Consider the following 13906-nt stretch of genomic DNA (forward strand, 5'->3'; position numbering starts at 1 on the left):
GCTAGCCTTGCGGTGGGTGCATCAGACCGAGTAACTACACGCACGGATATGAGAAGGGTATGTATCGACTTATCTAACTCTGGAGAATACGGTGAATAAGCTTAAGTCCTAAAGAGTCGGCATGTTCCTTTAACTGGAAAGGGACTTGACCTAAAACCCTTTGGGCCCTATCATGACATTCTAAAGTGCATCTTCACTCATCAAAAGTCTATTCAAATTTAGTAGGATGTCCAGTTCACATTGGGAGGGGTTTCGTTATCAAACGTGGAGCGCATGGCGCAACAAAGTGTTCCTAGGTTTTTTAATCAGTCATATGGGTGTGTTTGGGGCGTAACATCATTTAAACCAATGAGAATGACATCTGTCATTCCCTTTAACGGCGCAAAGTGCGAAATGTCAAATAAATGCATCGGTATTTTGGCATTCAACGGCGCATTTGAAGGAGGCTGCTTGCAAGACCGTATGGAATAGTCATTCTTAAACCATGCTTTACTAAAACCTAGCATAGCCTTCATGCATTTGCACTCGTCTATTATTTGAACTCATTGGCAAAGTGAAACTAACTTCACCAAGGTGTCAGTCAACGAAGACAGTTATATGCAGTTACTTTCACTATTGACTGACAATGGGTTACCATCGAAAGCATAGGCTGAAAAAAAAAAAAAACACTTACCCTAATATTGCTCAAATGACTGAATAAAACAACATTTATCCTGCAGAGGAGTTGCTTATATCTTGTGACAGTGCGTCTTTAGCTGTGCTCCATACGTGTCTCTCGCCTCTCCCCTAATCACTTTTAACCGTCATTACCAATTTGCACATGACGGTGAACACCTACTCATCATGAGATGTATAGTATTTCGTAATATCTTTATTCTAATTATGTTTCCCATTGTAATCGTGCAATTTGTAATGCTTTGCATGGACGTGCGCTGGTGTGCGTTCATGAATGATAGAAGGATGGTGCGTGGTCTGTCAATATGACTGTTGACATGCGCTCTTAAAATAGCATATGAACAACTCGCCATTGACTTCTGACCAGGTTTAGGTGGTGTATGATAGCGATTTTTAGACAACGCGCCAGGCCCCTCCCTAGGTTGTTAATTGCCACACCCCTGGGCGCAATGTTTAAAAAATAAACGTGCAAAATACCGAATTAAACTTTGCACGGCTGGAAAACGATCTTTACGCCATGCGCTGGTGTCTAAAATACAGCCCAATGTGTGTGTTTATGTGTGTGTGTGTGTGCGTGTGTGTGTGTGCGTGCGTGCAAGCGTGTGTGCGTCCTTGCGCGTGTGTTTTCACAACCCATTTCAACGTGTAGAATATATTAAAATATTTGCAAATGATGCAGAGCCACCATTAGGGGGGAAAAAATCAGACAGCCTGGACTGATTGGCTTCTACTCTGACACGTACAGTGCTGTCTTGCAAGCCTTCTATGTTGTTGTGTGTCATGTACAAGTTTTTTTCCCCCTTTAGAACAGCATTGTCAGCAATACAACTGAACCAGAGACTTTCAGAAGACTCTGCTGATATTCTTGCTGAAGATAGCTGTCACACAAAAACTCTCTGTACAATACTATAACTGAGTGCATTGCACAGGATGATTCATTGTTTAGATTCTTTGGTAACGCGTGTAATGTATTGGAAGATATTCACTCATCATAGATGCATCATAGAATATTTTTGAAACATAAATCATTTTTTAACTGTTCATTGTATCCTGATTTGTAGAATTTAGCATTCTCTCTCTTTATCTCTCTCTCTCTCTCAACACACTTCACTGGCATAAGCTATGAATGAAAGAAAGACACACACACACACACACACACACACACACACACACACACACACACTTGACCCTTGATATCTTGATCACCATTCAAAACACACACACACACACACACACAGAGTCATGTTGCAAGGCAGTGAGAATTCATTCATCTCTTGAGGCAGTGGTCATGTGTGTATATGTGTGTGTGTGTGCTTCTGGTCACAGCCAAGATCACCCCTAAGGTAAGAATATATGTGTATTATGTGTATATGCGTTTGTTTTACAATGTTGTGATATGTTGCGAAGCACACTATCAATATCTATAGGAGGTATTTTGTGATGTGAGAAATTGCTCATGAAAGCTTTAGCAAGCTTTAGCAACTGTCACATGCTCACATGCTGTGACAACACAGAATCTGTACGCGTCTTGTCTACTCGAATAAACTAACTAACTAACTTAAACTATCCCACTGTAGTATTCATCTACAGCCATTTACCATTCAGTGAAATGTGTTTAGTTTTGATCATTTATGGTAAAAAATAACTGTTTGTGTTTATTTACAGACATCTCATATGTGTTGCATTGTGAAATAAGGAAATCCTAGAAAGCATGCTACATATGTATTCTAATGAAGTGTTTGTGTGTGCGTGTGTATGTGCGTGTGTGTGTGTGCGTGTGTGTGTGTGTGTGCGCGCATGTGTGCTCTTCTACATTGTGTTGTACGTGAGATGTGTGCACGTGTGTGTTGTACTCTCACCGGTGTGTTGTCATAGCTCATGCCTTTGAGTGCATGTGAAGGTGAAAAGGCAAGTGTCATGATGGCTCATCAGGTAACAGAATATTTGAGTAGGCTGAATAATTCAGCACATTAGTGGCTCTTAAATGATTCAGTAGGACAGCCATTGTGCTTGTACACAAAGCGCGAGAGCTTTAGGTGAAGGCTCGTCTGTCTGGTATCAACACAAGAACTGTGAAGAATGAAGTTGCAATCAATAAATCGGCCACAGGGATGACATCAGATCCATGGCTGACATCACAGAATACCACAATCACCGCTAAATGATAGTTAAAGTCTATCTATACCCTAAAGCAGTCATTTAGGGAGAAATGGGACTGCACTGCATTGTGGGATTGTTGATTTGGAGACTAGTCTAGTAGAACCAGACCCAGTCACTTTGTCATTGCAGTGAAAAGTGAGCTGAAAGAAACCGTTAGACACACTCATCTGGCGACTGTTTTCTTTTTTGAGTATGTTGAGAATTAGTACTAACAAGATGACAGGACAGGACAGGTGTATTCTCCAAGTGGCCTGGAAAGATTAGGTTAGTGACAAAGTGAATCTGTGGATGTTCATGCACTGACTGTGTGTGTGTATGAGAGAAAGAGAGAAAGGCCTTCCATATTTCCATAATGTCCCATTCTCTTCTCATTTGTTGGACAGATGTCATGGCAGCCGCCCTATCACAGCTCAAAATTCCGTCATGTGTTTGCAAAGCCCGCCTCTCGTGAGAACCACTACACTGGCCTGCCAATCACACGCAGTGTCCATGACAACGCCTTCTGTGCCGTCAATCCCCGTTTCATCGCCGTGGTGACAGAATGTGCTGGTGGCGGGGCCTTCCTAGTCATCTCCATCTATCACGTGAGATGACACTCACATTGGCATGCTCACACTCATACTCACACACACCACATACAGTACACATCACACCATAGTCACATACTCATACTCACGATCACACCCACACCCTACTAACGACAAACACACACACACACACACACACACACACACACAGATGTGTATTTCCAACCCCCTGCACAAGCCTGCTGTCTGAGGATGGGATCATATTCATACAGAGGAAGGGCACTCTTCCCTCTGTCTTCTCTTGCAGTTTGGTTTTCTGTTGATCCTCATGTAAGCCAAGCCCATGCCCATAACCAAGACCTATGACCTCAGTCATCACCAGGCACACACACACACACACACACACACACACACACACAATCACACACAATCAGACAAACTAAACCACTCACTCTCTTGCTCAAAACAGGGAAGTCTAGTATAAAGCAGAGAAGTCTATCCATTGCTAACTTGAAAATATGTGCACACATACACACACACACACATACAAACACACACACACACACACACACACACACACACACACACACACACACACACACACACACACACACACACACACACACACACAAACAAACCACATTGTTATTTTCTGAAATTTCCAACTGAAAATATGCAGTAGAACCATTGGTCATCAAGTGCAACAGACCTTATTTCCTGTGTGCTGCATTCTGTGCTGCTACAGATACAGCTATTAATGCCTTATGAAATGATCTATGCTTATGTGCTGATGCTGAAATGACCTATGCTTATATGCAGCTCACACAACTTTGTAGCACATAACTTTTCCACTCTCTAATATAGTAGGCCTGAACTAAATTAATATTAATTGGTAGAGTAAGTATAGTATACATATTGGCTCAGGATATCGGTTAAATGGACAGAATTCAGCTATTTGTCCACAAAATGAAAAACAGAAATCAATTCACTGCACCACATGAATCAACCATTTTGTTGTCTGAAGATGGAATAATATGCTGTCTCCAGGGTTTCATAGGCAGAATCCTAATGCTGTTCATGGTGGACAAAGGACTTTATGGTATTACATGGTTTTGTTCTAAATGAATGTGTTCAGTAGCACAGACTGTGTTCTGTATGCAAACTAAGATCTGTTACACTATCTATAAGGCACTGCACTTGACATCCTGAAATGGAACAGGATGGTGATGAGATCATTTAAGACACCAATTCTATTTCCTTTCCTTTCTCTCTCTATTCTGGAATCTCGATGGAAAGCAGAAGAACTCTTGCCCACTAACACTCACATCTGTGCTCTGTGGGATCACACAAACCCACAAGCCACACACACACACACACACACACACACACACGCGCACACACGCACACACACGCACACACACACACACAGCACATCCGCTTTAACCACAGTTCTAATCAGCCAACTGATGTATAAAAATATAATAAATTAATAAAAATATAGAGCAGGACATCTGCTTTTTATATGGGTTCCTGTACTCCACATCATGTAACACACACACACACACACACACACACACACACACACACACACACACAAAACACGCAACACCTTTATCAGCCTTTCAGTGGTAGACAGAGGTACCACCTAACATGAGTTGTGGTGATGCTTATGCTCTTCTGTCCTATATAATGTGGCCATTGCCATTAAAATAGACATTTTGTGTATACACAACTCTCTCTCTCTCTCTCTCTCTCTCTCTCTCTCTCTCTCTCTCTCTCTCTCTCTCTCTCTCTCTCTCTCTCAGATAACTCATACAATGATGAGTGAGAAGATGTACTGTAGCTCTGTTTCTACAGCACTCTGGGTACAGTGAGGGCCCAGCCTGGCTTCTCAGGTCTGCTTTCGCCTTCTATGTTCTATGGCCAGGTTGTGCTCACTGAGTCTGTACATTGTCAAGCACTTTGGTCTTGTAGTGTTTCAAGATAAGGGGCTAATTTGTAGTCATGGTTAAGGGCCAAATAGCATTCGAGTTTGTGTTGGGTTATGGTGACTTGGTTCCAATATATAATATATATTCTTTCTCAGTGTATGTAATTTTGGTAGGGTGGATTTTCTCTGATAGTCGAATTTTGTCTTGGTGGTTCAGATTAGTCAGATTAGTGGGTGTGATATTAGTCAATTCTGTTATTCTATTGGCTTTTGAGAGCTTTTATGATGTAGTGAATTGGGGTCACTTGTTTGGATGTGCTTCCAAAATGTTAGGGCTCTCTTTTTTAGATTTAAAATTAGAGGGTGCTGTCCAAATTCTGCCCTGCATTCATTGTGTGTGTTTCTGTGTGCCTTAAGGATGTTTTGCAAAATTCTGTATGTAAGACTTCAACTGGGTGTTTTTTCCCATTTTGAGAAATCGCAATTTGTAAGTGGACCCCATACTGCACACAGTAATGTATATCAATTGGTTCAATTACTGATTTAAATAGTTGATTTTTTAATGGAATAAAATGTCCGTCGTGCCTTCTTTCTCTCTATCTCTCTCTCTCTCTCTCTGCCTCTCTCTCTCTCTCTCTCTCTCTCTCTCTCTCTCTCTCTCTCTCTCTCTCTCTCTCTCTCTCTCCTGAAGAGAGGACGAGTGGACCCCCAGCACAGCCGTGTGTGTGGTCACCATGGCCGAGTGTTAGATGTGAGGTGGGACCCATTCAGTGACCTGCGCATTGCCTCCTGCTCAGAAGACTGCACGGTACACACACACACAGTAGAGAGGATACAAAATACACATTCCTATACACTATACTTAGCCTACATATAACACACATACACCTTATGCTACACAGCACACACTTACAGACATTTAAGCACTGCACACTGCACCCTATGCATTCTTGTATGTACATAGTATAAGCTTTGTATGTATTTGATGTGCTTTAGGTAGGATATGGCTTACAGTATATTGGTAGTGCTTCACTACCTCAGAATATGAACAAAGACCATAGAGACCATGACCATATTAACATCTCTCTCTCTCCTTCTCTCTCTATGTGTGTGTGCTAAAGGTAAAGGTATGGAACATCCCACCTCAGGGTTTAAGAGAGAACATTGTCAGGCCCGTGAAGGACCTGCGAGGACACACCCGTCGGGTGGGGCTTATCGAGTGGCACCCAATTGCCAAAGACATCCTGCTCAGCTCAGCCTATGACTACAAGGTAAACCCGGGCTTTCTTCTCTGTCACATGTCTGAAGACTCATATAGAGCAGCTGTAGTGCATACAGTGTGGAAATGATCACAAGATTTAGTCTTTCTTCACACAATAGGGCTCACGTCATTATGAGTCATTAAGGGTGCATCCACACTGTGTCCGTTTAACTGGACCGTACCCGAGTGTGATTACTCCACCCTAGCCCTGACCCAGCTGGTCTCTGTTCATATTGCATTTTTGTTTGTGGACCTGGGTCCGTTTATGTCATAAACACCAGCTTCTTTTTACCAATATCCCTTGGCAATGCCTGGTTTTGGAACAGATACTGTAGCATTCAATCTGCACCGAAGTTCTAACGAACTGTACCCCAGACCACTGTTATCTAGCGGACCCTGGTCTGCACCCGGGTTTGGTAGATTTTGTTCACATTAGCAAAAATGTCACCGAACCATCGGCCCAAACGAACTCGGGTCCGGACCAAATGGTCTAGTGTGAATGCACCCTAATTTTCTCCTTGTTTGTGTGTGTGTATGTGTGTGTGTGTGTGTGTGTGTGTGTGTGTGTGTGTGTGTAGGTTCTGATATGGCGGCTGGACGGGGCAGGGTGTGTGTGTCGGCGGCCGGTCCGTGTGATTGGGGTCCACTCAGACCTAGTGCTCTGCCTCAGCTTCAACACAGACGGCAGCAGAATGGCCACCACCTGCAGAGACAGGACCATTCGTATCATACACACACTCAGCGGACAAGTGCTGCAGGTACACACACACACACACACACACACACACACACACACACACACACACACACACACACACACACAGATTAGAGTAACAGATAATGTTACAGACAGATAGTGCAGTCTTCTTAGTAGTCTATGTCTGACCAATTAAGTCATTATCCTATATGGATAATTTGATTATTTATACTTAATGGCTACTTTTGTTCAAAAAGAACAACAGACTGGAAATATCTTGTTTTTTACTCTATTCTCTTCTAATCCATTTACACCTTTATTAATCCATTATTTTTCTCTTTTTCCATCCCCACCACACCCTTCACACACACACACACACACACACACACACACACACACACACACACACACACACATGCAGCGTTCGAGTGTGTGTTCCCACCGGCCCTGTAAGGTGGTGTTTGCATCTGAGCTGCAGCTGCTGGTGACCACTGGAGCCTCCTACTGGAACCAGAGACAGATCGCTGTCTGGGACTCAGTACAGGCTATATGCTACACATTACATGTTGTACACACGCACGCACACACGCACACACGCACGCACACACACACACACACACACACACACACACAAATGAAGTGAAAGTGGCTGGTAGATTTTAGACACAATATAGTGATTTACTATTGCTGGCTGGTGAATCTGACTAGCTGCTGGTAGCTTTCTAAAAGTTTATTCCCAACCTTGGTGTGTATAAGTAAGTATAAGTAAGTATTAGTGTATGTGTGTGTAGGAGGATCTTACTGCACCATTGTGGGAGGAGGATTTAGATGGAGAGTCTGGAGTTCTCTTCCCCTTCTTTGACCCTGATACACACATGATCTTCTTGGCCGGAAAGGTACACAGACACACACACACACACCTGTACACACACACACATGCAGAAATACAGTCAATGTGTGGATGCATCTGAGAGATCTGTGTGACACTTAAAAATGTATGCATGGGACATGTTTTTAACGTGTCTTTGTGTGTGTGTGTGTGTGTGTGTGTGTGTGTGTGGTTGTAGGGTGATGGGAATACCCGCTTCTTTGACCTTAGCTCTGTCAAGCCTTACCTGCACTACTTGGCTGAGTACAGATCACCACTACCACAGAGAAGCTTGGGTAACACACACACACACACACACACACACACACACACACACACACAGACTTCAAAAACATTTTTAAGTCAAAAAATAAACTCCATGATGTAATGTTTTTAGCTTGATGGTCTTTTGGGCCCCTGTCGACTTCAAGGCAGCGCTGCCACCATCACCTTCAAGGCACCTAACATTAACCCCTAACCCTAACCCCTAACACTAACCCCTAACCCTAATCCTAATGGTGGGTTTCCACACAGCGAAACACGTGACGTGACGAGGCGTGACGGCCAAACCGCTAACCTTTTGACTTCAGTGTCTAGCCAGTGGTGGCAAGCGAGCTAATTAGGCTAATCAGCTAGTTCAAACGTCTCGACTAAGTTGATGTTGCCTATAAACAAAAATTCATGTTTATAGAAACAACAAGGTCAATAAGACATAATATATTTCATACCTGTGTTGCAGCATGTAGCCTAGCTGTCTAGCTAGGTTTACAATGCAATCCAATGTCCGACCATACTAGCAGTTCGCCTGTCAGCTAGCTAAAAAGTTCGAGTGTTTAAACTAACATATACAGTGGGCAGTGCTTCGAATTGGCCAGCTTCACTCGCGGTCCGCGCGTGGGATCACGCGGTATCACGCGACTTTAATTTATATTTTTCCAGTGAGACGCTGCAACAACCCAAACAACCGGTAGATGGCTCAAGTGAGCAGGGTGTCTCGTAAAAAGAAATGGAGCCTGGAAAACCCTACACAGACTTCACTACAGACTTCAGCAGACTGGTTTAGAAATAATATAATAGCCAGAAATATGCCTTGCCCTAATAAAGAAATATTTGGTTAACTGCGAGTGAATCCCGTTTGCAGCCGTAGAGACGCAGGACAAATTAAACATTCTGGTTTTCTCCGAGTGCAACGATGATAGACAGACATCATTTGGACAAAATATAGAGTATTAACCTCCGTTGCTCAGCCAAATGCCTTCCTGTTACGTCCTGTTATCACGGAGTTAGGCCTACAGGCGATAAACGATTTTTGATGGTCACAAGTTTACTTCATTAGGGACTGTTCGTTATTTAGGCTATTTAAGGGGCTACCGGAGGAGTTTGGGGAGCATTAGTCCAAAAAGACGTGACCCTCCCTCGCCAGCAATACATTTTTCTATGACCCTCCAAAGTGATTATGAAAAAATCACTGTCAACTTTTTCCGGGTTTATCGCCTACTGTATTTTAACGTTTTCACATATTTGCCCATAAGCCGTTTATCATAGGCTATCACGAAACCAAACTACAAAGGCGAACACTTTAACAGGGGGAATTAATTGGGCATGAATCATGCTGAACGCTATTTCGCTACCTTAGAATAATAAGGTTCTATCTGCGTTTTGAGTAGGTACAACCGGGACGATTGAAACGGGGACGAATGAAACATTCCGGTTTTCTCCGAGTGCAACGATGATAGACAGTCATCATTTGGACAAAACATGGAGCATATTAACCTCCGTTGCTCAGCCAAATGCCTTCCTGTTACGTCCTGGTATCACGGAGTTACGAGCGATAAACGATTTTTGATGGTCACAAGTTTACTTCATTAGCGGTTTATTTTTTTGGATTATTAAAGAGTGTTTTTCATTTAAAGGTTTGACTTCGTGCTTATTCAGTAGAGCATTTAGTGCTCTCCCCAATCCCAGACGTTCACATTGCATGTTTGTTTGTAAAGGATGCAACCGCGAGATAGGCTATGCGTTTGACAATAAGTTGTTAACAGAACCAAGACATATAGCCCAGCAGCAATCTAGGGACTGATCGTTATTTATTGAAGGGGCCACCGGAGGAATTTTGAGTGCTTCAGTTGGAAGTTGCATGACCCTCTCTTGCCTGCTAGAAATTGTTCAATGACCCTCCGACAGAATTGTTAAAAAAAGACATGACCCTCCCCTGCCAATTGTCTTCCGCCCGCGCCACAGCCACACACTTTTTGATAACATTCTTAAATCAATCTTTCCCGTGAGCTTGCATGCTACCAGTCCTTCCTTTTCAAATGTGTTGCGCCTGTTTGCACAATTTCACAAATAATCATATGTGATTAATAGTATGACAAATAATCCCTGTGCACGGGGACCGAAACAATGCATGCCAACTTTTTCCGTGTTTATCACGTATTTTAACTTTCCCCGCTGTCTTGTCGTTTTAATGTTTTCCCGTAGAATATCCCATATTTGAATACTCTCATAACAGCCCTGCCATCGGGCCTGTCTCTGTGTTGCCCTGTTGCTACCCCTTGCCCTTCCAACGAAACAGATGTCTTCAAATCATCGTTTTCCTTGCTTGAAGGCGAACTTAGAGTGATAAACCTATTTAAGTTTAACGGCGCGATTGTCGTGAGAGCACGATTCATTGGCGCTTGCATGTTAGGCCTTATGTCTACGTGCGCACCTGAGGCTACTCAGCTGCAAGAGAAATAATTTCCCCTCTTTGTATGTTCACTGCAAGTTGGCCTACCATAACTTACCAACTCTGCACTGTAGACTGGCTATTTATATTTTTCTGTGAAATAAGCAAATGTATTTGTTCAACTTTATGAAGCAGAATTACGCATAGGGTACTTGGAACATAATACATTTGACAAAGGACAGATGAATGTTGCTAGTGACAAAATATTAACTTTCAGTGTTTTACGATGTCTTTGTCATGGGGAAGTGTTTTTCCCCATGCATTTATTCTAGGTTACTGTCAGTGACTGCCGTGAGAGAAGCGGGTTCTGTGTTTCGTTCATGTCAGTGACTGACGAGAGAGAAGCGGGGTCAGTGTTGTGTTGCGTTGCGTTAATTTATTTTCATTGGGCATACCGTGCCGTGCCGTCCACAGCTTTTCAGTTCTGACAAAGCCAAAATTACTCATTTTGAAACAATGAGTGCAGGAAGCGCGTTTGTATGGTTATATTGCTTGACGGGGGGGGCCCAAGCAGCTTTCAGCCATAAGGCTACTTTGAGAACATTTCAATTCACCCGACACTAATATTCAAAATGTTGAAAACTATTTCGGCATAGCCTATAAAGCAGTTTAATTAAATGGAATGTTAGTTGTAAACAAACGAGCTACTTGGTGAGGCTTGGCCTCACAGATGCGCTCGTGCCTTAGATGGCAGGAAAAATCTTCACGATAGGCCTATTAACTAACCACCCGATTCACGTTGGCTGGGGGGAAGGGGGGCCATCAGACAATTGTGCCCAGTTAATCCGGCCCTTCCCCCAAAAAATCACACCTTCCCACCTCTGACAGCTTAAAAGAAGTCAAGAGGACTCCTTACTCACAGACCTATTCACAAACCTGCGGTTTTGAAATCCTATGCAGCTACAGGAGCTTCCAATCGCGAGGAAGCAATTTTGCATTGTATAACTAACATGCAATAACGCCGCCAACAACAACCAAAACTAGGCTAATCATTGTCAACATGTAAATTAAATGTAACATTATTGTGAATCAAATTAAAATGTTCTCTTTTGCAAACGTAGGCATAGTAACAGAATAATTTAATAATGTTACAAGATACTACATCAATCCGTATGTTTCATTGGGCTACTAGGCTATTTGTTTTGCCTTGATTCATTTAGGCTAGGCCTTTTTATTCAGGGGCCATATTCACAAAGAATTTTAAGGCTAAAAGTAGCTCCTAACTGGCGAATTTAGGAGCAACTCCTAAAAATAATGGGCGTGTCACTCCTAACTTTAGGACTTTAGGATTTTTTCACAAAAAGTAATTCACGAAGCATTTTAGACCTAAAAGTAGCACCTAAGTCTGGGACAGCTTAAGTCGAGAGGACTCCTAACTCACTAAGACCTATTCATAAACAGCTTTTTTGTGGCATTTTACGTTGCGATGTTTTGAAATAGCCTATGCGCAACAGGAGCTTCCAATCGCGAGGGAACAATTTTGCATTCATAAAAGGGATGCAATAACGCCACCAACAACAACACAAACTACTCATTGTTAACATGTAAATGAAATGTAACGTTTCATTGTGAATCAAATTAAAATGTTCTCCTCTTTGCAAACGTAGCCTAGGGATATGGTGACAGATTAATTTAAGAATGTTGCAAAGGTAGGCTACTGCATCAATCCATATAGGCCTATGTTTCATTAGGCTACTAAGCTATTTGTTTTGCCTTACTCTTTATTCATTTAGGCTAGGCCTTTTTATTCAGTTATTAATCATCCTCCGTCCTTCGCACTACTTGTGTAGCGCACGCATTCTCCGACCTGTCACCTGTCAGTCATCATCGGAAGAGAGGTGTTTGGAATTCCCGCGTTACAATCGTCAGCCAATCAAGGTGATCACTTCAGTCAAGCTCGTGCATGAGTAATGACGTCATCCATAGCCACGAAGACTCACTCCTAGTTTAGGAGTTGTCTGAAAGGCTTTGTGAATAACTTTTAAGAGAAAACTCCAATCTAAAATCTTTAAGTGCGATTTAGGAGTAGCCTACTCCTAGTAGTAAGATAAAAGCCTTTGTGAATAGCCTACGGCCCCAGTTATTCATCATCTTCCGTCCTTGTGTAGCGCACGCATTCTGAGACCTGTCACTCATCATCGTAAGGGAGATCTTTGGAATCATGCCCACGTTACAATCATCAGCCAATCAGCCAATCAAGGTGGTCACGCTTGCCCATTTACCCAAATTAATGGTCGAATATTACTGATGATCATTGTTATTTAAGAACATGCAGTGTGCGTAGGGTACCAAAAACATCTTGCTCGTAAAAAAGCATCATAACGCACATTCTGGCGGGTCTGTTATTTACTGTAGGCTGCGCAAACCATTCATTCATTCAACCTTTATTTATTCTCGGAGGGTCATTGAGGGAAGCCCTCATTTTCAATGAAGCCGAAATTACAGAAGCGAAGCAAAGCGCTCCACAAACAAGACAACATTCGAGGCCTTCTGTTGAAGAATTTTATATAAAGCCTGCGCTGACAGTAATCCTCCTGCCCCTGATAGGCCTACCACAGCTGTGGATAGTGTGGAATGTTCAAGTAATAACACAATCCAATGTGTGTCTCAATTGTCCCCCGCTGACCACCTCACACATTTCTCCAGATTTTGCAACGAACTTACATGACACAATGCCATAAAATATGCCAGTTTTAGGACACATAATAATGTTTGTAATGATACCAGGTAGGCCAGGTATTGTCGAAGGTGCATGGTGAAGTGAAATTATTACTTTGGAAAACAAACATTTGCCGATATCATCGCCGATTATTGCAATAGATTCTGTGTTCTGGACTGCAGGTAACTTGTTAAGCCAGTGGTTATCAAACTTTTATTTCATTCCCCACTTTGATCAAGTGGAGATAACGTGTTATCCTGAGGCTTTTGCAAGTCAGCATCTTCGACGGTAGTCTATTAAAAATATAAGTTTTCGATGTCCCAAACGGAGAGCCATACTTTATTGTTTTTAACGATCTCTATGCTACTCACAAAAATGTAGGCATGGGGACATGATGAAGT

At 42.5% G+C, this 13906-nt stretch overlaps 1 protein-coding gene across 1 annotated transcript in view; it reads left to right on the forward strand.

Annotated features, from left to right (window-relative positions):
• Window positions 1–3218: 3218 nt before the first annotated feature.
• Window positions 3219–13906, forward strand: part of coro2ab (coronin 2Ab) — a 14326-nt gene continuing 3638 nt past the window's right edge. Inside the window, exons 1-7 of the mRNA XM_042070471.1 lie at window positions 3219–3419; window positions 5984–6100; window positions 6414–6563; window positions 7132–7311; window positions 7672–7788; window positions 8042–8146; window positions 8318–8414. Coding sequence (XP_041926405.1) covers window positions 3219–3419; window positions 5984–6100; window positions 6414–6563; window positions 7132–7311; window positions 7672–7788; window positions 8042–8146; window positions 8318–8414 — 967 coding nt within the window. The remainder of the gene's footprint in view (window positions 3420–5983; window positions 6101–6413; window positions 6564–7131; window positions 7312–7671; window positions 7789–8041; window positions 8147–8317; window positions 8415–13906) is intronic.

The sequence above is a fragment of the Alosa sapidissima genome, chromosome 18 (genome assembly GCF_018492685.1).
Source record: "Alosa sapidissima isolate fAloSap1 chromosome 18, fAloSap1.pri, whole genome shotgun sequence".
Classification (NCBI taxonomy): domain Eukaryota; kingdom Metazoa; phylum Chordata; class Actinopteri; order Clupeiformes; family Clupeidae; genus Alosa; species Alosa sapidissima.